Source organism: Mustelus asterias, chromosome 23, assembly GCF_964213995.1.
Source record: "Mustelus asterias chromosome 23, sMusAst1.hap1.1, whole genome shotgun sequence".
Lineage (NCBI taxonomy): Eukaryota > Metazoa > Chordata > Chondrichthyes > Carcharhiniformes > Triakidae > Mustelus > Mustelus asterias.
This window is the reverse complement of record NC_135823.1, coordinates 64,866,239-64,891,764: the sequence shown is the minus strand read 5'-3', so window position 1 is coordinate 64,891,764 and position 25,526 is coordinate 64,866,239. Positions and strand designations below refer to the sequence as shown.

At 43.6% G+C, this 25,526-nt stretch overlaps 1 protein-coding gene across 4 annotated transcripts in view; it reads left to right on the top strand.

Moving 5' to 3' along the window:
• Nucleotides 1–1,291: 1,291 nt before the first annotated feature.
• Nucleotides 1,292–25,526, top strand: part of cramp1 (cramped chromatin regulator 1) — a 58,823-nt gene continuing 34,588 nt past the window's right edge. For 2 of the 4 annotated variants that reach the window (XM_078240817.1, XM_078240816.1), the window contains exons 1-6: nucleotides 1,292–1,429; nucleotides 6,137–6,414; nucleotides 17,397–17,596; nucleotides 19,313–19,466; nucleotides 23,347–23,430; nucleotides 24,717–24,765. In XM_078240817.1, coding sequence (XP_078096943.1) covers nucleotides 6,138–6,414; nucleotides 17,397–17,596; nucleotides 19,313–19,466; nucleotides 23,347–23,430; nucleotides 24,717–24,765 — 764 coding nt within the window. In that variant the 5' untranslated portion in view covers nucleotides 1,292–1,429; nucleotide 6,137. Of the gene's footprint in view, nucleotides 1,430–5,522; nucleotides 5,704–6,136; nucleotides 6,415–17,396; nucleotides 17,597–19,312; nucleotides 19,467–23,346; nucleotides 23,431–24,716; nucleotides 24,766–25,526 lie in introns of those variants that run through there. The other 2 variants (XM_078240815.1, XM_078240814.1) reach the window with 1 other exon arrangement.

Here is a 25,526-nt window from a genome sequence, read left to right as displayed (position 1 = left end):
TGTGTGGGGAGGGGGGATATGTGTGGGGAGGGGGGATATGTGTGGGGAGGGGGATATGTGTGGGGAGGGGGGATATGTGTGGGGAGGGGGGATATGTGTGGGGAGGGGGGATATGTGTGGGGAGGGGGTTGATATGTGTGGGGAGGGGGGATATGTGTGGGGAGGGGGGATATGTGTGGGGAGGGGGGATATGTGTGGGGAGGGGGGATATGTTGTGGGGAGGGGGGATATGTGTGGGGAGGGGGGGATGTGTGTGGGGAGGGGGGATGTGTGTGGGGAGGGGGGGATGTGTGTGGGGAGGGGGGGATGTGTGTGGGGAGGGGGGGATGTGTGTGGGGAGGGGGGATGTGTGTGGGGAGGGGGGGATGTGTGTGGGGAGGGGGGATGTGTGTGGGGAGGGGGGGATGTGTGTGGGGAGGGGGGGATGTGTGTGGGGAGGTGGGTGGGGTAGGGGGGGATGTGTGTGGGGAGGGGGGGATGTGTGTGGGGAGGGGGGGATGTGTGTGGGAGGGGGGGATGTGTGTGGGGAGGGGGGATGTGTGTGGGGAGGGGGGATGTGTGTGGGGAGGGGGGGATGTGTGTGGGGAGGGGGGGATGTGTGTGGGGAGGGGGGATGTGTGGGGAGGGGGGATGTGTGGGGAGGGGGGATGCTTTGGGGGGAGGTTGGGGAGGGGGAATGTTTTGGGGGATTGTGTGGGGAGGGGATGGGCCGGCTGTGTTGACAGGGGTACCTGCTCTGATCAGCTGGAGGAGCTGCGCCTCTCCTCACCGCCTGCCCCACCTCACTGAACTCTGCCTGCGTCTCCTCCTCACTCACCTGAAGAAGGGGCTTGAGGCTCCGAAAGCTTGTGTAGCTTTTGCTACCAAATAAACCTGTTGGGCTTTAACCTGGTGTTGTTAAACTTCTTACTGTGTCTCCTCCTCCCAGTAAGAAGTCTCACAACACCAGGTTAAAGCCCAACAGGTTTATTTGGTAGCAAATACCATAAGCTTTCGGAGCGCTGCTCCTTCGTCAGATGGTGTGGGAATCCATCCATCCACTTCCTGGTGTTGTGAGACTCCTCACTGTGTTTACCCCAGTCCAACACCGGCATCTCCACATCGCTTCCTCCCGCCAGTGGGCGGGTTCCGGCCCTCTGATTGGCCCCCGCTGCTGTCAGTCACTCACCCTGACCCCCTGACCCGGAAGCGGAGAAGGGACCAGCCGGTCCCTGATTGGCCCACGGCCCTCAGCCGTTGCCAGGGCGCTGTTGACATCACGTGCCCCCCCCCCGCCGGGTGGGCCAATGGCGAGCGGCGGCGGGCCTGCGCGCGCTGGGCGCCGAGCGAGGCGGCTGCGGCTGGATGTGAGAGAGAGAGCGGCCCTGTGGCGGCGGCACGGAGCGGAGCCGGGAGAGGGTCGGCGGTAATCGGCCTGGGTTTGCTCCAGGTACGTGTGAGACATACCGGCGGCGGCGGGCGAGCGAGCGACAGGCCCGGGCTGCTCCCCATCACAGGCCCGGGCCGCTTCATCAACGGCAGACTGGGCCCCGGAAATCAGCAGCTTCCACCCCCCACTTCACCAGATATCTGCCCCCATCCCCACTTCAGATATCTGCCCCCCCCACTTCAGATATCTGCCCCCCCCACTTCAGATATCTGCCCCCCCACCTCACCAGATATCTGCCCCCCGCGTCACCAGATATCTGCCCCCCCACGTCACCAGATATCTGCCCCCCCCACGTCACCAGATATCTGCCCCCCCACGTCACCAGATATCTGCTCCCCCCACGTCACCAGATATCTGCCCCCCCACGTCACCAGATATCTGCCCCCCCCACGTCACCAGATATCTGCCCCCCCACGTCACCAGATATCTGCCCCCCACGTCACCAGATATCTGCCCCCCGCGTCACCAGATATCTGCCCCCCCACGTCACCAGATATCTGCCCCCCCCACGTCACCAGATATCTGCCCCCCCACGTCACCAGATATCTGCCCCCCCACGTCACCAGATATCTGCCCCCCACGTCACCAGATATCTGCCCCCCACGTCACCAGATATCTGCCCCCCCACCTCACCAGATATCTGCCCCCCCACCTCACCAGATATCTGCCCCCCCACCTCACCAGATATCTGCCCCCCCACCTCACCAGATATCTGCCCCCCCATCTCACCAGATATCTGCCCCCCCACCTCACCAGATATCTGCCCCCCCACCTCACCAGATATCTGCCCCCCCACCTCACCAGATATCTGCCCCCCACCTCACCAGATATCTGCCCCCCACCTCACCAGATATCTGCCCCCCACCTCACCAGATATCTGCCCCCCACCTCACCAGATATCTGCCCCCCCCACCTCACCAGATATCTGCCCCCCCCCACCTCACCAGATATCTGCCCCCCCCACCTCACCAGATATCTGCCCCCCCCCACCTCACCAGATATCTGCCCCCCCCACCTCACCAGATATCTGCCCCCCCACCTCACCAGATATCTGCCCCCCCACCTCACCAGATATCTGCCCCCCCACCTCACCAGATATCTGCCCCCCCACCTCACCAGATATCTGCCCCCCCACCTCACCAGATATCTGCCCCCCCACCTCACCAGATATCTGCCCCCCCACCTCACCAGATATCTGCCCCCCCACCTCACCAGATATCTGCCCCCCCACCTCACCAGATATCTGCCCCCCCACCTCACCAGATATCTGCCCCCCCACCTCACCAGATATCTGCCCCCCACCTCACCAGATATCTGCCCCCCCACTTCACCAGGTATCTGCCCCCCTCCCCACTTCACTAGGTATCTGCCCCCCTCCCCACTTCACCAGGTATCTGCCCCCCTCCCCACTTCACCAGATATCTGCCCCCCCCCCCCACTTCACCAGATATCTGCCCCACTTCACCAGACCCTCTCCCCCTCTTCACCAGACATCTGCCACCCACTTCAGCAGACCCTCTCCCCTTTCCCACTCTCTGGGTAGCTCCCCTCTTTGGGAATAATGCAACAATAAATCTGCCGGTTGGAATAATTCCGTCTTATCTTAACCCAAGGATGTGTTGTTGCCTTTCCCTGGTTTGCTGTGTGTCCTGACAAGCTTTTGGATGTCATGTCGTTTACTGATGGGTTTGTTTTATTTCCTGTGAAGTTTCCCCAGTTCATAGATCCTTGTAATGGAATGGCATCTCTGAAACTATATTTGATTAACAGTTGTATTCAGACCCATTTACTTGATTAACGAAGTGACATCTCGTGTGTCTGTCTGTGTGTGTGTGTAGTCCGAACTCAGAAAGACACCATAAGGTGACCCCAGTAATGAGGAGTTGTGTGTCTCATGTAGATATGATCACAATAGGAATCTGAGTCAGGCTTAAGAATAATGAACCTGTATCTCTTTGTACTTCACCTAATAAATTATAGCACAGAACTGTGTTCTGTAGACTCTAATCAAGTGGTGTGAAATGTTTGTATGTTATAATGACGAAACTGCAATCATTGTGTGGGTATCTGTGTCATGTTATTAAAACATACGTTTTTGTTATGATTTGAGGCTTACTATCTTCAATGTAATTAAGGGTTGACCTTTTATTTATAGATAATCACATACTATTGATACTGTAATGGTAATGAGTACTGAGTGTTATTAATTCTTCAGGTAGTCCATATGGTATTTCAAGTTGTGTGATGCCTTTTCTCTTCAATCTTAGCTATGAGAATGAGCGAAGATGATAGAGATATAAACCGGGAAGTCAAGATACTAGCTGGGAAAATATGGTTGTTTTAGCTTGAAATAAAAACAGACAATGCTGGAAAAAAAAACTCAGCACGTCTAGCCGCATCTGTAGAGAGAGAAACAGAGTTAACGTTTCTAATCAGTATGACTCTTCGGAGTACTTTTTAGTTTGGTTGGTGAGCATATGCTATTATAAAAAAGGTGCAAGTGCCTTACACATGAGAAGAAGTGTGATCAGTGCCTAAGGATCAGCTGAGCTCAGGAGCATTTTGTAGCCAGAACTGATTTGACAGTATGATCGAGAGCTGGAATGACTGTGTCAACTTGGGAAAGGACGTGGTGTCAACCAGAATAGGGAAAGACTGAACATTTGGGCTGAGATGATAACTTGCTTGTGCGTCTCTGTATTGTAGCTGGTGGCCGGTGAGTCATCAGATATTCTGTTGTAGATATTTGTCAAAACTTTTTGTAGGAAAGTACTAGGAATACACTGCTGGAACATTTTGATAGTCTCCCTTTACTCTCTCAACAAATGTTCTGAATTTATTAATAGATCTTTTTAGTGACCATTGCATGATATGATCTTTGGAGTGAAAAATTGCACAAAATGGTGCAAACTATTGTTGAAATATTTCTTAAACCACTAATAGTATAGCCAATTTGTCTATGATGCTCTAATGTGCATTTAACTATTTGCAAATATTGCAGTAATGAAAATGTTGATATTTACAGGGCATCACATGTTATGACTGGATCCTAAATTCCACTACAATCTGAGTTTTTAATTCTGTAATTTACGGATGCAGTAGTAAATTTTTTTGCAGGGAGGATGTTGTATTCTTTTAAATTTTAAACCAACAATACTCGTAGATAAATTCACCAATTAACAATCTACTTATAATCTTGATTTCATAAAATAAACACTTTGTGTAGCCAAAAACATGTCTGTGGCAGCAATAACATTTTATATAGAATTTGAGAAGTTACTTTTGCTGGGTAAAATATTTCTTGATGAGCAGTATTTTTGTCTGCAGAATGTTTTCTTTATGGAACATTGCTTCTTGGTTCTGTTTGGATGTTACAGGATAAATAGTTGTTGCACACCTTAAATAAAAGGATAAAAGTGTGTTTTTTTTTACATAGGCATCGTATTTTTACATAATTCCAGTAAACAAAGTGTAATGATCATTTTCATACTGAACACCAAAATTGTTTACTTTGAAAGCGACCAACAGAAACAGCCTAGGATATCAAGCAAATACATTTCAATGTTTGTTCCAAATTTCAAAAAAAAAGTTGTGAGAGCAAAAAAAATTTTATGAACAAACTTCTGTATGATCCCACAAAACATTAAAAGGAATGATTTAAAAATTCCTAATCATAGGGCAATTCCATGAGAGAGGCTTTCATGTCTGGATCAATATTGAGAGGAGTTTTCTGTTCTGATGGGGAGGGTTTTATTTTAAGTCGGTGTATGTTTCAATAAACTCAACTCGAGATGACATTCTTGGGTTAAATATATAGATCTATATTTTGGGCTGCTGTTGATAATGGATGTGTTCCCCATCCCAGGCAGTTTTGTGCTGAAGTTTGGGGAACAGCTGTGGTGACGTAGCGAGCAAAGTTCAGAGAGAGGGAGAGGAGTTGGTGACATTTGTGTTCTGGATTAAAAGCTGTCGAGGGTTTGCTGGCGAGCGTGTCTTTCTGCCCGCTTCTCTGGTGGCCCTGGATGGGTGGCATGTGTGTGGAAGAAGTCTGGGGTTGCCCCTGGATATCTTGCTGATTGCCTTGTGGCGAGGGGGAGTTGAGAAAGGAGAGGAGAAGAAGAAGAAGGAGAGTCAGGGCAAGGGGGGAAATAAAAAAATAACAACAGGCACTTTTGGAAATATGAACCTTTGGCCGCTGGGACCCCGCACCAACAGGCCGTGCCCATGGTGAGGAGGAAGAAGACAGTCTCGGCTGCCGAGGACCGCCAGAATGGGTAGGAGAAGGCAAGAGGGGAGAGAAAGCGGGGAGAGAGTTGGGGAGGTTTCAGCAAGCTCCCGGCCGACATGTCGCGGCTCTGGAGTGAAGCTCAAGGGGGAAGGAGGAAGACATACTCTGTCCGGCTCTCTCCCTCCCTCCAGAGTCGACCCCCCAAAAAAACCCCTTCACCCCCTCCCAGGAGCCAGCCTCGGGACCCCCGAGCCGGCCGAGGAGGGGCAGGTTTTCAGCGGGTGGCTGCGGGACAGCGATCAGGAGGGGGGGAGAGATCGGGAGGAAAAACAACGGCGGCCATGTTGAGAAAAAAATGTTTACAGCTGCAAGTTGTGAGGGTTCAGAAATGTGGAAATAAACATGCTTTCAGAGGTGTGCCCGACTGATTTTTTTCCCCCCCGATGTTGTGTGTTCCCCCCCCCACTCCCCCTCCCCAGAATGACGGCGAAATGTGTGGATGCGAGCAGCGATGAAGGGCTGAGGAGATTGTGCAAACGGTCCGGGGAAGAGGAGGGTGCTGAAGGAGATGGGGAGAGTGAAGAAGGAGGCAGCAGCTCTCAACACAACACAAAGAGAGAAGACCCATCAGCAGTTGCCACAAGCCCAGATCAACATCATTTCTTAAGATCCAGTGTCAGGCCCCCCAGCAAGAGGTTAAGGAAAGATTCGTCCACTTCGAATGGCTCCAGTGGCTTCCAGAACAGTAAAGGAAAAGGTAAAATGATGGCTCTTGCTGTTAAGGTTTGGTAGCATCAAACACATTTGCACTCCTGTGTGGGTGAAACAGGTATGTGCCTGGCTGTGTCAAATAACTCCCTTACTTTTGTGCAATATTCCAAAGATTTTTTTTTCAAGGTTGAAAGTAGTTTTCAGTATATATTAATTCATACATTATGTATGAATATGTGACCAGCAATTATTATAACCTCTCCTTAGCTTACTGCCTTGTACTGGAAGCCACTTAAGGAATAACATTTAATCCTCTTCTCACTGGAACTGCTATATTCTAGTTTATGTGTACACTTTTAATTCCCAACAATATAATCTACCTGTATACATGTTGTTTATATTTGAAGTTTACAAAGTAGTAGTGCATCACAGCACATTGCTTGCTTTTCCAGTGAACAGCAGATCAAGTCTGAAGTGTGAAGTGAACAAGAGGCTGATCTATGAACAGTAGACACCAGGGCACTGGTGACACTCACTGTATTTTTTATTTGACCTACTGTTCCACAATGCTGCATTTTTCATATTATCTCAATTCAGAGCAGTGTCACAAATCTGAATGTCATTCACAAGTGCAACCTTGAAGTTCATACTCTGTCAGACCCTTTGATTCATTAGCTCAGGCAAGTACACACAAATAGTGGATAATATTTTCCTGTGACTTGTTAACATAACTGTTCATTGTAATACTTTAGCGTTTTAGTTCCTTCGTTACTATATTCATTTCCTACACAAGACATTTTTAACCATTTTGGCATGCTGACAACATATATATGGTTATTCAACTTGATAAAAAATAATTTGGTCATGTAGAGTACTACGTAAGTAAATCATCAGGATTTTATTCATACTATCATAGAATAGTTACAGCGCACAAGGGAGGCAATTTGGCACATTGTGTCTGTGCTGACCCTCTGAAGGAGTAATTCACCTAGTCCCATTCCTCTGTATTTTCCCTGTAGCTCTGCAAGATTTTCTTTTTCAGATAATGATTCAATTTCCTTTTGAAAGCCTCAATTGATCCTGCCTCCACCACGCTCTCGGGCAGTGCATTGTATAAAAGTGCTGCGTGGAGAAGGTCTTCCTCATAAAGCCATTGCTTCTTTTGCCAATTTACCTGGAGTCTGTGACCTTTTGTTCTCAGTCCTTCTTTGCTTTTGTACTCTGTGCCCTTGTTGATAAATGTTGTATGCTTTATTGATCACTCTCTCAACCTGTCTTGCCACTTTGCTCCTGTACCTACTTTAGAACTGTACCCTTTATATTGTTTCTCTGTGATCTTCCTACCAAAATGAATCACTTCTCTGTATTAAATTTCATCTGCCACTTGTCCGCCCATTCCGCCGACCTGTATACGGTTCAAGCCTTTTCTTTCAGATCTGTGAAATTATTTGCATTTCATTTACTTTCTAATTCACGGCTGACCATCGGTTAAACCGTCTGTGGTAATCTTTTGTCAAACTCACAATTATATTATTCAGATATATAGTTTATTAAGTTGATTTCCATTTTACTTCATTTGCAACTTTCGGGATTACTGTGGTGTATCCTAATTGAATAGCACACCTAACCTGGATTTATTCAATTTAAGAATGTTTGTTTCTTGTTCTGAAATTAATTGCAATATACTTCGAGCATCGCAGCTTGTCATTTCAATTAGAGCAATACTTAGGATGTTTAACTGAAGAGCAAATGAGTATTCTTAAGTGATGGGCTGAGTTGTTGCATTGTCTTCATTCATCAGCGTTTGAACACTTGAAACATCGCAAGATGATTATTTGCAATTTCATTGATTTTGTTGCAGTTTACTTTATTCAGGGTGTTCAAGATACTATTTGGAACCTCGTCAACTATATTGAATATTAACGCACCTAATGAGAATCCAGAGTAGTGAATAGAGAGGGGTAGTAACTGCTGAAGCCAGGAAGGACTTTAAAATATATGAAATGTACAGTGCAAGCAAATATCTCCAACGATGAGAATTCTATTCTGATAGGCATCCTTCTTGGTGCATTTATAATTGTAAATCCCTGAATGAAATTAATATTAAATTCCATACCCTTGCTCTTCAGCCGATATTTTTTTCTAGAGTGATCATCTTTATTTTCTTTCTTAACTTCACAATCATTATGTAACATAAATTACTGCCTTGCAATTGCTTACTTATTCATTTTATATAATTGACATCATGGTATAATTGTAGTTCTAATACACATCACTTTGGGGTAATGTGAATTTGATATTTTAGCTTATAAGTAACTTGAGTGAAGGAAATAGGGACAATTAACTCGATTGCCAATGGGTTTACCTATTTCAGGAATTGGGTATTCTATTTTGAAGAACAAAACGCAAAATAAATCAAACCTCTCCCGTGAAATCAATCATTCATCCTCTTGAGTAATGTCAACATTTTGTGACAGGTGATGGTATTGTCACCATTGCAGAGGTTACTTATTTGACATGTTGGGTCACTAACTGTTGTAGTTCATTGCTGTCAGTTAGTTACAGATATTGCATAGCATCTACAGCACAGAAACACAGAATTCTGCTCAATTGGCCTACATTATTGATGATGCTCCACCCTTTACCTTTTCAAGCCCTGCTCCCATATTCCTCTATTCCTTTCTACTTCAGGTATGCATCAAGCCCCCGCTCCATGTGACAGAGAGGTCCACATTTAGCCACTTCCAGAGAAAAGACGCGCAACCTGTTCAATCTTTCCCAATACTCCCAATTTTGGTAACATCCTTGTCAGTCATTGCTGCATTTTTGTGTTATGGAGATCAGAACTACATACAGTGCTTCACATGGTTCAACCGGGGATTTACATAAATTTAACATTACCTTCCGGCTGCTTCTTCTTTAGAACGTACTCTTTATGGCCTGAACAACTTGTGTTGCTATTCTTAGTGATTATGCGTCTGTAATCCCAAATCCCTTTGCTGCTCTAGCCCATCTAGTTTCATAATTACAGTTTTATTTCTGGCTTTGTTTTCATGTTTGTATTTGCCCTCAACCCCACCCACCCAGCCCAATCTCATTAAGAGACTGATCTGCAAGGACGCATGCCACTTTATAGCTGCAGAGTACAAAATATTCATTTTACGCAAAAGTGCAATAAATCTCCAGTATAACATCTATCCTCAAGCCTTTAAGATATGTTCCCTTTTTTTGGCAACTTCTCTCATTGCTGGTGTATACATTTTATTAATACAGTTGAAACCCTTTTTTAATTGACCAAAGGAACCAACATTGATATGTGTAAGCACATGCATTTTCGAGCATCGTTGTTGCATCCCAATAGCTTAAAATTAAAATGTTGTATATTATCATCCAATGACATCACCATACATTGACTGAACTGTGTTCATACTTCAAGCCGCTCATTCTCCTTCCAGCATAAGACATGTTATAACCATTTGCAATGCAGCCAACCTCATCGCATCAGACAATAATTGTTTCAAAAGCATATGAGGCAATAGGAATTAAAGATGCTGTAGCTATAAAATGATAGTTTTGTGTATTAAGAGCTGCTGGATCCTTCCGTGGTGCTGTTTGTTGTAATGAATCAGAGCTGAAGAATCTTTGTAGCATTTATTATGAAGCTTCTCAAATTTTCAGATGAGGGTGAGCTTGCAAGATGCACTGGTTTGGACCTTGGTCCTGAATTGCAGTCACTCTTTGGGGGACCTCCGTGATCAATGCAGTGCCCTCTTTTTAAAAAGAAATTTAGTAAGAAGTCTCACTACACCAGGTTAAAGTCCAGCAGGTTTATTTGGAATCACGAGCTTTCAGAGTGCTGCTCCTTCATCAGGTGAGTGGAGAGTGCCGTATTTGTGAACCTAACTCTCCACTCACCTGATGAAGGAGCAGCATTCCGAAAGCTCGTGATTCCAAATAAATCTGTTGGACTTTAACCTGGTGTTGGGAGACTTCTTACTGTGCCCACCCCAACCCAACGTTGGCATCTCCATCTCTTTTAATTTGGAAGCCCTTAACTAAAATTATCTGATAATTAAATTCCATAATCATTATGTACCATATGTACATTCCTCAATCCACAAGTTATTTATCATTCAGAATCTTTTTCTCTGTTAAAAGAAAATGATCAGTTCACCCTAGTGCTAGGCATTGTTCCTGCTCAGTTGGGCATATGTGTGGTCTTGCAGCAGCCTCAGAAGTACCGTGCAGACCTTGTTCTGCAGCCATGCAAAAAAGGTAACAAAAAAGTGCTGCACTTCGGTAAAACTAGCCATACATAACTATCTTTCATAGGGGGCACTGATGCTAGAGTTTCTTTTTTAGTGCTACAGTTAGTCAACTTCCTTTAAATATATACTAATTGAAAATAAGCTGCCCCAATTTTGAGCATTCAAGCTTAAAAGCCAATATTCATTTAAACTGAAACAAAATCAGAAAATGCTGGAAAATCTCAGCAGGTCTGACAACATCTGTGGAGAGGACATCCTGACTCAAAACATTGGCTCTATTCTCTCTCCACAGATGCTGTCAGCATACCTGCTGAGATTTTCCAGCATTATCTGTTTCAGATTCCAGCATCCGCAGTATTTTGCTTTTACATTAATTTTAACTGATTTTATTTTTCAACTGCTGACTTTCAGCAATGTACTAGTGTGTAATTTGTATCATAATTTTTGACGGGATTAATGGTTTGTAAACTGTATGTGGGCATAAACACATGGGTGCAACTCAAGTGTTCACTATGTCTAAACATCAATGTTACTTCGCATGTTCCAAGAATTGACACATTGGAATGTAAATGTTGGTGCAGCTTAGATGCACATTCATCTGAAATGGGCTGTTTTCCCTTTTGCTCTTTTTGTAACACTGTTTTTATGTTTTATTTTCTAGGCTACACAACTGTTTCAGTTTTTGTGTATTGCATGCAGTCTTTAATTTGAAAGTCTTTAGGGTGTTCGGAAAGGCTCGGCCTTAAATAGGGTCCATCGACAGTGCCTATTCTGAAAGACACTTGTGCAGTCCTAAAACTGGCCTATATTTTTATTGTTGATTTCAGTCTGAACATTTTTGCTTATAAAAGTGAGTGATAGTACTGGATAACATTTGCTTTTCGTACCCAGATTGACATCAAACACCCTTGGTTAAAGTTTTACAAGAGTAACAGAGTAAGCTTTTTCTAATTTGCTACAATAATCTACTTTAATCTCAAATGAGTACTTTGTATGCACCAGTGTGAATGTTTCCACTTCTCCCCACGGCCATTCTTATGGCTCCTCTTAGTGAGACTCCTAATTTAATGGCAATGTGTTCCAGGAATTGGGTTGAGACCACCCAAAATAATTTCATTTGGGATCTTGACAGCTATGTTGAAGAGAGGCTTTTGCATCTTTACTTAGACCGTGTCCCAAAGATGACAGAAGTGTGCTAATCATTACCACACAAGAGAATATCGTTTTTCAATGCCGATTAATTGTTTCTCCACCGTTTTGTTGGATAACACTTCAGCGAAGTACCTTACAACATCTTGCTCCATTAAAAGTGCTATATAAGTACAAGTTGTGTTTGTTTGTCACCGTAATAGTCTGTTTTGGATTTCTGTTCAAAAATGCAGCCGATTCTAAAACGTCACCCCCCAGTCACAGATTAATTACACGCTTTTGCTGTTACTTAGTCTTGGCAAGAAGACTTGCTTTTGGTCTTGATAAAAGCTGCTTTCCTGCTGCGGTTGTAATTGTTTTTCTGTTGGTCCCTTGTATGACATTAGCCTTTTGATGTGAAAGTCTCATAATACTGCTTAATGCAAAATATTTCTCATGCATTTTGTATTTGAAATTATACGGGTTACAAACCGTTACAGCAATGCATTCAATGCGGATATGGTAGCACATTGATTATGTTACTGGCTTAGTTAGCCAGAGGCGTGGACTAATGATGTGGGGACATGATTTCAAGCTTCTCCATGGTTAATTTGGATTCAGTTAATTAAATACAATCCGGAATAAAAAGCTAGCATTAGTAATGGCGACAATGAAACTGCGGGATTGTCATTTAGAAAAACATTAAACTGTCCTTTTGTGGGAGGAAATCTGCTATCTTCGGCTTTGACGAAGAGTTATCTAGGCTCAATACTGGATCTATTTTCTCTCCACAGATGCTGTCAGACCTGCTGAAATTTTCTAGCATTTTTCTGTTTTTTGTTTCAGATTCCAGCAATGTATTTTACTTTTATTATAATCTGCTATCCTTACCTGGCCTAGCCTTTTACCAGGATGTTGCCTGGTATGGAGGGCATTAGCTATGAGGAGAGGTCGGAGAAACTTGGTTTGTTCTCACTGGAATGACGGAGGTTGAGGGGCGACCTGATAGAAGTCTACAAGATTATGAAGGGCATGGACAGAGTGGATGGTCAGAAGCTTTTTCCCCAGAGTGGAAGAGTCAATTACTAGGGGACATAGGTTTAAGATGTGAGGGGCAAAGTTTAAAGGAGATGTATGAGGCAAGTTTTTTTACACAGGGTGGTGGGTGCCTGGAACCTGTTTCCGGGGGAGGTAGTGGAAGCAAATATGATAGTGACTTTTAAGAGGCGTCTGGATAAATACATGAATGGGGTGGGAATGGAGGGATATGGTCCCCAGAAGGGTAGGGGGTTTTAGTTCAGTCGGGCAGCATGGTTGGAGCAGGCTTGGAGGGCTGAAGGGCCCGTTCCTGTGCTGTAATTTTCTTTGTTCTTTATGTGACTCCAGGCCATAGTAGTATGGTTGACTTTTGGCAGTCCTCTGAGCTGGCCAAGCAAGCCACTCAGTTGTACCAAACCACTGTATTTGCAGTCATACAAGAAGGTTGGTCACCACCATCTTCTTGAGGGCAATTAGGGGTGGACAATAAATATTGACCGTGGCAGCGAGGCCCACATCCTGAGAATGAATAAAGTAAGTCCCTGATGTATACTTTTGACACATTTGGAAAAAGCTAAAAGGACATGCTCAATATATGTTTCTTCAGTGTTGTTTGTTACTGGGTTTCTATTATAAAGTTAAAGGATATTATATAATATATCAACTATAGAAATTGGAGAAGTCCAAGGAATGCAGATTTGAAAAGATATGGCGAACAACTGGTTTCAACTATCAGAAAGCAGATCTGGCAAGACCACACGAAGCACTGTTAGATCCTACTCTCATTTGCTCATCCTGGAATGCAAACATAACCCTCACCTTATTTTCTCTATTGCCAACCCATCTTCTTAAACCCATCTCCCCTGTCTTCTCCACCCTTACCTCAAACAATAAGTCTGAGAGCTCATCTTCTTTCTCACTAAGATTGAGACCCGCTGCCTCTGCTATGTCCCTCCCTTTTACTAGCCTCTGGGCCAATCTGTTATCCTGTTTGGTATTCAAATTGTCATATTTTCCCAATCAGTTAATCATTTAAAATAAGGTAGGATTAATCTTTTGCTCATTTCAGATGCGTGCAGTTTTGTTTTCTCATGTCTGCCTTTTAGATTAATCAGTAGCACAGAAGACAGTACTAATGATCAGAACTTACAATCAGCACGACCTTCTTGAGGCCAGTATGTTATGATTGGTGGGAGTGCGGCTGGTGTGATCCAAACAGAGTAGGAGCAAACAGGCCAACGCAGATTCACTGTATTGTCTTTATGAAATTGGGATCCCTCCTTTGTTTGCAAATCGACTTTATTAACCCCACTGTCAGCTGCAGTAGGATCATTCTTCTTATAACAGATGTAAGATACTGTCAATGTTAGAAACCTGAAATAAAACCTGGAAATGCAACTGGCCAGGCGACATCTGTGGCGAAAGAAAATCGAAAGTTGACATTTCCAGTCCATGAAACGTTATCAACCTGAAGTGTAACCCTGTTTCTCTTCAGCAGGTCTGGCAGGGTGTGTAGGGATAGCAACAGAGTTAATTTTGAGTCCAGTTTGACTCTTCCATGTCTGCCTCAGAACATTCTCATCATTTGCTTCTGGAGTGACAATATTGTCCAGCACTTTCCACAGATTATGCTGGCAATGATGTTAGGTGCTATTAATGTTTTCATAGTCCCGGTTTCACGTTGGCATTAATGGTAAACTTTATTTTGGTTATATATTCAGAAGAACATCTCAGAGATTTGTCCACTGTGAAAATACCCTTCTCTGGTAAAAGCTGTTGTGGATGATATGAGACCAGATTGAGGTCCATGACAAAGGAGGCTCGTGCTTGTTCATCTTAAATTACTCATTACAAGCAAAACATGCATTTTTAAAAATACTATGCTGCATTTGAATTAAAATGGCAGGACTTTATTTACTTTTAATTAATTTGTTCTAGTGAGCACAATATGGCGACCCATTGGATATGATAGAATCCAGTGTGTGACTGAGCACCATGCTCAAAGGTTTCAAGTTTAACACTGCAATGAAGTTACTGTGAAAATCCCCTAATTGCCACACTCCAGCACCTGTTCGGGTACACTGAGGGAGAATTCAGCATGGCCAATGCACCCTAACCAGCACGTCTTTTGGACTGTGGGAAGAAACCGGAGCACCCGGAGGAAACCCACGCAGACATAGGGAGAACGTGCAAACTCCACGTAGACAGTGATCCAAGCCGGGAATGGAACCCGGGTCCCTGGCGCTATGAGACAACAGTGCCAACCACTGTGCGCCCTAAGTGTAGTATGATGTTGAATCTGACAATTAGATAATACCTGCACCCCACAAATTCCTTGTGTGTTATGTTTTATGCTCAAAGTAAGAGTGAAAGTGGTAAGTTACTTGATTTTAGAAAATTATTTCTGATGCACAGTGTTATGTGTATCGCCTAAAGTTAATAGACATGTTGCTGATTTGTGACATTGAGAGGATGTGAAATTTATCCAGAGCCTGTATTGGAACCAAATAGCAAGCATCAGGCTAGAAGGTGGACAAGCAGACATGTTTCAAGTGAAGAGAGGAGTACAACAAGGCGCGTACTGTTGCCTAGATTATTCCATCTATATACTGAACAAATATTCAGAGAATTTGATGTACTTTGGGGGTAAAGACTGGGGACAAGAACATAACAATCGTGTGGTACGCTGATGACACAACGCTAATTGCAGCATCTGGGGAGACCCTACAAGATATCATGCATCAAGTAAAATCTAGAAGCTGAGAACCTAGATTGAGTTTGAACACCAAAAAATTCAAAAACAAGGGTAGTTGTAAGGAAGGAATTAGATTGAAGTTTGAAGTGGATGATGTCACATTGGAACAAGTAGATAAATTTGTCCATTTAGGATAAACAATAACACAAGATAGCAGATGTGGTGCAGAAGTTAGAAGAAGGATAGAGATAGTCAATAGTAATTTTGTGAAGTTGAAGGATGTGGAACAACAAGAAAATTCAAGCTTTTAGAAGGGAAAAAAAAGCTCAAGATGCTACATTTTATCCACTTTACCTTCTGCCTCAGAAACCTGAACAGTAAGTAAAGATCTAAAACATAGAACAGTACAGCACAGAACAGGCCCTTCGGCCCACGATGTTGTGCCGAGCTTTGTCTGAAACCCAAATCAAGCTATTTTCTCCCTATCATCCCGAAGTACTCCATGTGCCTATGGAAGTAAAGAGGGGCCTTTGAAACGTGGATGCTAAGACGTATGTTAATAATTCCATGTACAGATAATAAGACAAAGGAATGCTAGAAATTGCAAGAGCAAAAAGAACTCTGAAAAGTGCCATTCAAAAAAGATAATGTCAACATTTCAGCCATCTGATCAGAGTTGGAAAGCTACTGAGGCCCCCTTCTAGAGGGCAAAATGGAGCGCAGCAGGAAGGAGGGGGTCAGCCTCGGCATGGTTGGATGACGGATGTCTCAGCAGTTGCAGATGAGCCTCAGTGAATATGAGGATGGCACAAGACAGATAAGTGTGGCATATCGTGACAGCAAATCTCCTGGCAGGTGTGGCTACAAGCAGCACTGTTGTCACATGTGATTTTGGAATGTACCAAGATCTTCTCACAGAATTGTTATGGCGCAGAAGGAGGCCATTTAGCCCTTCATATTGGCACAGGTTCTCTAGACAAGCCTGATGGCTTAGTGCCATTCCCCTGCCTTTTCCCCATATCCCTGCATATTGTTTCTATTCAAGTAATCATCTAATGCCCTCTTGAACCTACCTCCACCACACTTCCAGGAAGTGCATTCCAGACTTGAACCACTCGTTGTGTGAAAAGGTTTTGCAAAACATCTTTTCACCTCCCTTACCCTTGATGTTATTTTGCAGTATTATAACATAAAGGAATTGCAAACTTGGGGGTCAAAGCAAGAATTGAGTTGTGTATCAGTTTACTACATTGATCTCTGTGCATTAATTCTGGGAAGTACTGCAGCCTATTTGCAGCACCACTCTGACTGAGATTAACCAACACCATTGATTAGGGATCAAACCTGGTGCCTTACTGGTCTTTATGACTCAATAATTTAGGAAGCCCAACTATCTATATCAAACTTGGTTAACACTGGACTGTGGTTAATTGTGTGGGTACTCATTGAATTGCTAAAATGTCTATATTTTTCAATTGGTTCAGGTTGTTTTCAATCGAGATATTTATTAGGTTACAAAGATTTTGATTTTTTGATTTGATTTATTATTGTCACATGTATTAACATACAGTGAAAAGTATTGTTTCTTGCGCGCTATACAGACAAAGCATACCGTTCAAGGAGAAGGAAACGAGAGAGTGCAGAATGTAGTGTTACAGTCATAGCTAGGGTGTAGAGAAAGATCAACTTAATGCAAGGTAGGTCCATTCAAAAGTCTGATGGCAGCAGGGAAGAAGTTGTTCTCGAGTCGGTTGGTATGCAAGTATTTGTAAAGTTGCATTCTATAATCTTTATTGTTTGAAATCCATGCAGTGGGGAAATACTGTCTAGGTGGGCCCAGATTGCACTTTTGTTTCTGAAAATTCGTTGACGTATTAACTATTTTTATTATTTCTGCAGGTCCTGAGGGGGGAGCTGCTGCCTCTGGTTATGCATCTAGCATTGCTGCTGGCAGCACTGGTGGGGGCAGCAAAACCGCAGCAAAGAGTTTATCGTCCATCTCTGGAGAAAAGGAAGAAGGAAACAAGAAGAAAGTTCGTAGACAATGGGAGTCCTGGAGCGCAGAGGATAAAAACTCATTCTTCGAAGGGCTGTATGAGGTACAAGTTGTTTCCAGAGTTAAAATTGCAATAGATTGGCACGGTGGATGTTGAGAGGTTATTTCCCCTTGTGGGAGAGTCTAGGACCAGAGGGCGTAATCTCAGAGTAAGCGGGTCACCCATTGAAGACACAGATGAGGAGGAATTTCTTCTGAGTAGTGAATCTGTGGAATTCTTTATCTCAGCCTTGAACATACTTCACCACCCAGCCCTCTGTGATAGAGAAATTTTTAATCAGTAAGGGAATCGAGGGTAATGGGGGGAAAAGGCGGGAAAGTGGATCTGAGGATTATATCAGATCAGTCATGATCTCATTGAATGGGGAGCAGACTTGATGGGCTGAATGGCCTGCTTCTGCTCCTATGTTTTATAGTCAATATGTATAGTTCTCTAATGCATACGCTTTAAAATCTGATTAACAGTTACAATTAGCTATTGTTTTGAGTTACAAGGTCTTCTGAAAGGATAAATGCTTAAACTTTAGTAGTTTCCCATAGCACCATTGATATACCTCCCTGCCCCATAACTACTGCAATAAAACCACAGGCTGACACACCCGACAGGGCCTGCAGCCCACCCGACAGGGCCTGCAGCCCACCCGACAGGGCCTGCAGCCCACCCGACAGGGCCTGCAGCCCACCCGACAGGACCTGCAGCCCACCCGACAGGACCTGCAGCCCACCCGACAGGACCTGCAGCCCACCCGACAGTACTGCAGAGCCCCTTGGTTTGAGATATCAGCATGTTGTGTGTCTTGTATTGCCAATTGTAGTTTTACAGGAAAGCTGAATCCAGATTATAAATCTTGGAGCCAGTTGATAAGGAACAGCTTTTACCTGGTTGTTGCAATGCTTTATAAAGATCTGCACTTTATTTGAATTTTCCATGAAGAAATTGGATGGTTATTGATGTAGAAATACTAACTAGTGATCACATTAATTGCTATTTGTGATTATAGGTGGCTGTGTTATTTTGTAATTGATTTTAAGCTGCTTGAAGAATGGTTAAAAGTGCAGGAGATACATTGCGATAAATTAATTTTAACTATTGTAAAATTCTCTCATTTGCATGTCGTTCGACTGATATTCTTTCCTCGTCCTACCCAACCAGCGCAAATGAGTTGTATGTATAGGCAGTTAACAATTAACTGGAGCATATGTCAGTGTTTTCCAAGTTTATCCATTTACACCTAACTACTAAAATATATTTTCTAAGAGGACATTAATATTTTCCATTTAGCGTTTTGTTGATCCATGTACCTCCGCTGCTTTTGTTTTGTGATTTCTTTTAACAACGAAGGCCAGTTTCTGCTTTGCATTCTGTCAATATGCGGTCACCTCCGACATCCTCCAAGGTTTCATCTTTGGCCTTCACTATTCCTTAATCTTATGCTATCTTAGGGGCACATTCACAAGCATGGCGGATGCGTCCTACAATGCACACACATCATCCCATCTCCCTCAGTACTCCAAGACAGTCATCATGTCATCTAACTACCTGTTTGATATTGAATCTTGAATGAGCTGGAACTTTCTTCAACTCAATGCATTGGCAAGGTGGAAGCTATCCGATTCACCTCTCACAGACGCTCTGATCCTTAGACACCATCGATTTCTGGGTGTTTGTCCAACTGAGTCCGAAAAAATCTCATTTTGTTTCAGTCAAATGTTCCTACTTATTTGAACATTAGTATTAATGTACTTATTTATTTTATAGCATGGGAAGGATTTTGAAGCAATACAGAATAACATAGCTCTGAAGTACAAGAAGAAAGGGAAGCCAGCCAGTATGGTGAAAAACAAGGAGCAGGTTCGGCACTTCTACTACCGTACTTGGCACAAGATCTCCAAGTACATCGATTTCAATAATGGTGAGTACACCATTCCAGGAGAATTATTGCATCCTTGCTCTGCTGTTTACTTTTTTTTAACCTCATGATGTTCATTTGGACACTTGTCCTGTTCCAGCTTGGTTTGTTGTATGTGTGCTAGAAAGTTTATTCATTTACTATGGAATACCGTAGTGGTTATTCAACTATGCTGATCAAGGATGGTAAGTTCCTTATTCTCTCATCCAGAAGAATGCAGTAATACTGTATTTATGGTCTTACATTTTTCACCATGTTGATGTCCGATATTCTTGTCAGGGAGGTTAAATAAGCATTGGTTATCAAACTGTCCTAATTGGACTCTCAAAGCCTATCTTTTGTATTTTCTTTAAAGCTATATTGTTCGGATCAGTTATTTGAGTTTTGAGTCGGTTTTTTCCAGTTGATCTGATTTACACTTCACTAGATAATCTATGTGCAGTCACCAAAATCTAGTGAGGATAAATAGTGGTGTAAGGATAAGCCAAAGAAGCCATGCTGCAGAGATCCTTATACCCGGGATTGATCTGCTCATCCTGTTCGACATGGGCAAATGTGACAGACAAAAGTGGCTCTGTAATCATCCATATCAGCAGTACAACCTCATTTTTCCGTGATAATTCTGAACAATCCAGTTACCTCCAAGGTGGCTGAGTGCAGCAACTAACTTATTGTTGCTGCACACGACAGCGTGATTTCTGGATGTGGTGAAATTTATTGAAACTCAGTCTGGAGAATTTGGGCTATAGTTTTCATTCTGGAAATTGTGATTTGGGATAGTTATTTAAGAACATAAGAACTAGGAGCAGGAAAGTAGGCCATCTGGCCCCTTGAACCTGCTCCACCATTCAATAAGATCATGGCTGATCTTTACTATGGAATACCACAGTATTCCATACTATAATACCCGCCCGCTCACCATAACCCTTAATTCCTTTACTGTTCAAAAATTTATCTATCCTTGCCTTAAAAACATTCAATGAGGTAGCCTCAACTGCTTCACTGGACCGGGAATTCCACAGATTCACAACCCTTTGTGTGAAGAAGTTCCTCCTCAACTCGGTCCTAAATCTGCTTCCCCCTATTTTGAGGCTATGCCCCCTAGTTCTAGTTTCACCTGCAGTGGAAACAACTTCCCTGTTTCTATCTTTTCTATTCCCTTCGTAATCTTGCATGTTTCTATAAGATCTCCCCTCATTCTTCTGAATTCCAATGAGCATAGCCCCAGTCTACTCAGTCTCTCCTCATAAGCCAACCCTCTCAACTCCAGAATCAACCTAGTGAATCTCCTCTTTTATACAGAGAGTAGTGGATGCCTGGAACTCGCTGCCGGGGGAGATAGTGGAAGCTGATGCGAGGGTGACTTTTAAAGGGCATCTGGACAAATACATGAATAGGATGGGAATAGGGGGATATGGTCACCGGAAGCGTAGGGAGTTTTAGTTCAGTCGGGCAGCATGGTCGGTGCAGGCTTGGAGGGTCAAAGGGCCTGTTCCTGTGCTGTAATTTTCTTTGCTCTAGCCCTGATGTGTCCCATGGCACCCTCCCCACCGATCCTCTTGCAGAGTGGCAGTGGGTCTTCACCCCCCCCCCCCCCCCCCCCCCCCCCCCCAAAAGGCCCTGCCCCCTTGGCGGTGCCTGGTAGGCAGGGCCAGTTTGCCCCTTGGGCAGTGCCTTGGGGGGGGGGGGGAGAGCCTCAGTGGCCTCTGTTCCCTCCAGTGGGGTCGGGTTCTCATTAGTGAGGAGCAGTCACAAACGCAGCTGGAGGGAACCACACCCGAGGAGGGAGACACTAGCGAGTCCGGAGAATACCAACCCGGGCCTGCTAACCATATCAAAATGTTGATTTCAATATGATAATCAGCTGCACCTTGATATCTGGCATGGAGCTAGTGATGCTAAAAAACGTGGCCTCGGAGATGCGCGGAGGCTGTGGCGCCCACCGTGAATCCCGTGAAATGGCTGCCGCTGATGTCTCCTGGCCCCCTGTGCCACTTAAGCAGCACAGCGGGCTGGGAGAATCCCAGCCGCTATCTCTTCAGTGGTTGGGAGGCATTGTGAATGGCTGACTGCTATTTTATTTCATATTCTCAGTGGGAAAGAGAATTGATTGGGGTGTAAAATGGGCTGCTAATTCTCTGTCACCCATTCTGCTCTATCACAAGAGTTCACCTCCATGGTTCCTACAAGTAGCTCTTCGGCACTGTTCAATGTGGTTTTCACCACTTCAGTGAAACAAAATAACCAGGCCAACCAGAATTACAATTTAGCAAACATTGACAAAATTCATACATTTAAAACAAAAGCCTGGTTTGAAAAGACGGTGGTGTTATAGCAATGCTGAGTAATCCAGAGACCCAGGCTAGTGCTCTGGCAAGGTAGGTTCAAATCCCACTGTGGCAGCTGGTGGAATTTAAATTCAATTAATAAAAAACATCTGGGATTGAATCTAGTCTCAGTAATGGTGACCATAGTTGTCGATTGTTGTAAAAACCCATCCAGCTCACTAATGTCCTTTTAGGGAAGGAAATCTGGCACCCTTCCTCATTTGGCCTACACATGACTCCAGACCCACAGGCAATGTGGTTGACTCTTAACTGCCCTCTGAAATGGCCAAGCAAGCCACTCAGTTCAAGGGCAATTAGGGATGGGCAACAAAAAAATGGCCTTGCCAGTGACACCCACATCCCATGAACAAATAAAGAAAGACATTGTGCCCTTTATTCTCGCCCACATCCTTCCAAATTCACTGGGATGTAACAAATGCTGAAACTTTTTAACCATTTGGTAGATTAAAGAGACACGACTGGCTGACTTAATCAGCATGTCTTCATTCTTCTGTTTCCTCCATCCACCCTCTGGAAGTATTAGGGTAAGGCTCACTGGGCATTGGTTGTTCTCAAATACCCTACCTTGGCAATCTTTCTGAATGTGCAAGCCTGGACATAGTGGCAATAGGCTGCAATCTCGGAGGTGATTAAATCTGATCACATTCCTCTCACCAATGTGACTTCTAGCAGCGATCGATGGATAATGACCAAGAATTGCAAATCTGAGTTGATTTTCTTCTTCCAGGAATAGGAGTTTCCAGGATGAGGTTGTCCTTGCTGGAAACCTGGTTTGGATCAAAATCCCAGGTTTAAAATCAAACCTGGGACCTCCTAGTCCATATTGCTCATTGACCTGCTGTTTTTATCAACTAAGCTATTCGTTGAAATAGAAAACAAAGTGCTACAAATACTCAGCAGGTCTGGTAACGTGTGTGAGAGAGAAACAGAGTTAATGTCAGAATTCTATCACCCCGTCCGCCACGGGAATCAAATCCAAGTTGATTTTCTTCAGGAATAGGACTTTCCAGGATGAGGTTGTCCTTGCTGGAAACCTGGTTGCGATCAAAATTCCAGCAGAGGTTTGGAATCAAACCCGGGACCTTCTAGTCCATATTGCTCATTGACCTGCTGTTTTTATCAACTAAGCTATTCGTTGAAATAGAAAACAAAAGTGCTGGAAATGTTCGGCAGGTCTGGCAGCATGTGTGGAGAGAGAAACAGAGTTAATGGCCAGAATTTTACCGCCCCGCCTGCCACGGGAATCAAAGCGGGTGAAGGGCGGACCATGGATAGGTCCGTTGACCTTGGGCGGGATTTTCCAGTTTCGGGGCGAGTGAGGCCGCAAAACCTCGCCCAGTGTTTCAAGTCGATGAACTTGTATCAGAACTGGCTGATTCTGATGAAATGTCATTGTCCTGAAAATGTAATTGTTTCTCTCTCCACAGGTGCCGCCAGATTTGCCGAGTATTTCCAGCATTTTCTGTTGTGATTTCAGATATCCGGAGAACCCTGACATTAATCCATTCAAAAAAAAAACTGTATTTTTGTTGCAGTGTTTTCCCGAGGACTGAAGAAATCATCCCAGGAGCTGTATGGTCTAATATGTTATGGTGAACTTCGCAAAAAAATTGGTGGATGTGAGTATTTTGATGGGATTCAGTAAGAAGGAAGCTTGTTGTAATTGGAACTCGCTGTTTGGTTTCCTGTTCTCTGTAGAAATTGCAAGCAACTATTGATAGTCTTATAATATTTTGTTTCCTAATAATTAGTAATTGCCATTATATCAGCTTCAATGAATCCCATCACCTTTCAAAAAGGAACTAGTCCCCACCTAAAGCCCCCTGTTTTTCTTTGTATGGTTTCTGAATTCCAAATTACCTGACATGTAAATTACTCCATATATTATGTCAACTTAGCCTTTGATAACTTTTAACACTTCCTGGTCCAGGTTTTAAATAGCTACCTTCGCCATGAATAAATGCATTGTGTACATTGGGCTATTAACTGATAATGTTCATTCCATGTGTTGCTTTATATTGGTGGATACTTGAAAATATTTTTTTATGCAGGGCTACTATCGTTAAGTGTCATCTTTTTTATGGAGATGTTAAATGAGGCCTTGTCTGCCTGTTTGGATGGATGCAAAGGATCCAGTGAAATTATTTGAGGAAGAACAGGGAATTTCTTCTCATGTCCTCCTTGTACTACCCTCACCAAAAGCAGACTAACTCGTCATGCATTTCATTTACTGTTTGTGGGATTTTGCTACATGTTAATTGTCAATAGATTTATCTACGTAAGGAACGGGATCCCTTTTTGAAAGTACACAGTGAAGCACTTGGAAACATCACTTAGGACATAATAAACTTTTATAATAGTCCAACTTTTGCTTTCTAGATTAGGTAGCTCACAGTGAAATCATCGATGCAGATTTGGTGGTCCTTTTTGTGCTACAGGTTTGGTGCTCCTTGGCTTAATGGAAAATTGTGAGGATGTTGCTCATGATATTCCTCCCGTTAATGCCAGTGGGATGGATTATCCAGGCAAAATACCCATGGTTTTCGGGTGAGCTGCTTGTTTTATGTGGAGCACATCATGACCTTAAAAGGTTCGACCTTCTGTTGAATTCGACTCCCATCAATTCAGAACACCGAATCTGAACAAGATTGTGTTTGAGTTAGATGGACCGATGTGAATCAAAACACTTGGTTGCTCTGTTTCAAGTATTTATAAGAAAAAAACTTCTCGGACACCAACTCGTATATATTTGTTCTGAAAAATGCTTAGTGAATCTCTTCAGGTGAGTTTTACAGTAGAGACCCATTCTGAAGAAAGACTGTATAGCCTGGAGCAAGCAATTAACTTATTCTAAAAATAGAGATTGCATACTAATTTAACGCTGTGATATGTATTTATTTCATAGGCATGGATGACAAAAATGCAGTTAAACTCAACGAATTAATTCAAGCTGGGTAAGTGACCTTCATAGTTTATAGTACCATCAAACAATCTGTCGTGTGGCCCTAACACTGCTAAGTGGGATAGATTTCGAACAGATTTCTTTTATTAGCGCCTCAAGACTTGAGGGACCATGAGGCGCTGTGGCGCTCAGAATTTCCCTTCTGAGTCAGTGATTTTCCTGCCTAACTAACCACAGTGACTTTATGAAAAAGTGACCTTTTCAGGACAATGGGAAGGCATTGTGATATAACTCACCTAGACTTTCAAAAAAATTTAATAATATTCAACTTAAAGACAATTATATAAGCTTAATATCATTGATAAAGTTACTGAAAAAGCAATTTTCATCATTATCAAAAGCACAAAGGGGAGTCTTTGTTCAAGATCCTCTCAAGGTTAATGTGCAGGTTCATGGGCAGTTAGGAAGGGAAATGCAATGTTAGCATTCATGTCGAGAGGGCTAGAATACAAGAGCAGGGATGTACTTCTGAGGCTGTATAAGGTTCTGGTCAGACCCCATTTGGAGTATTGTGAGCAGTTCTGGTCCCGTATCTAAGAAAGGATGTGCTGGCCTTGGAAAGGGACAAGAGGAGGTTCACAAGAATGATCCCTGGAATGAAGAGATTGTCGTATGAGGAACAGTTGAGGACTCTGGGTCTGTACTCGTTAGAGTTTAGAAGGATGAGGGGGGACCTTATTGAAACTTACAGGATACTGCGAGGCCTGGATAGAGAGGACATGGAGAGGATGTTTCCGCTCGTAGGAGAACCAG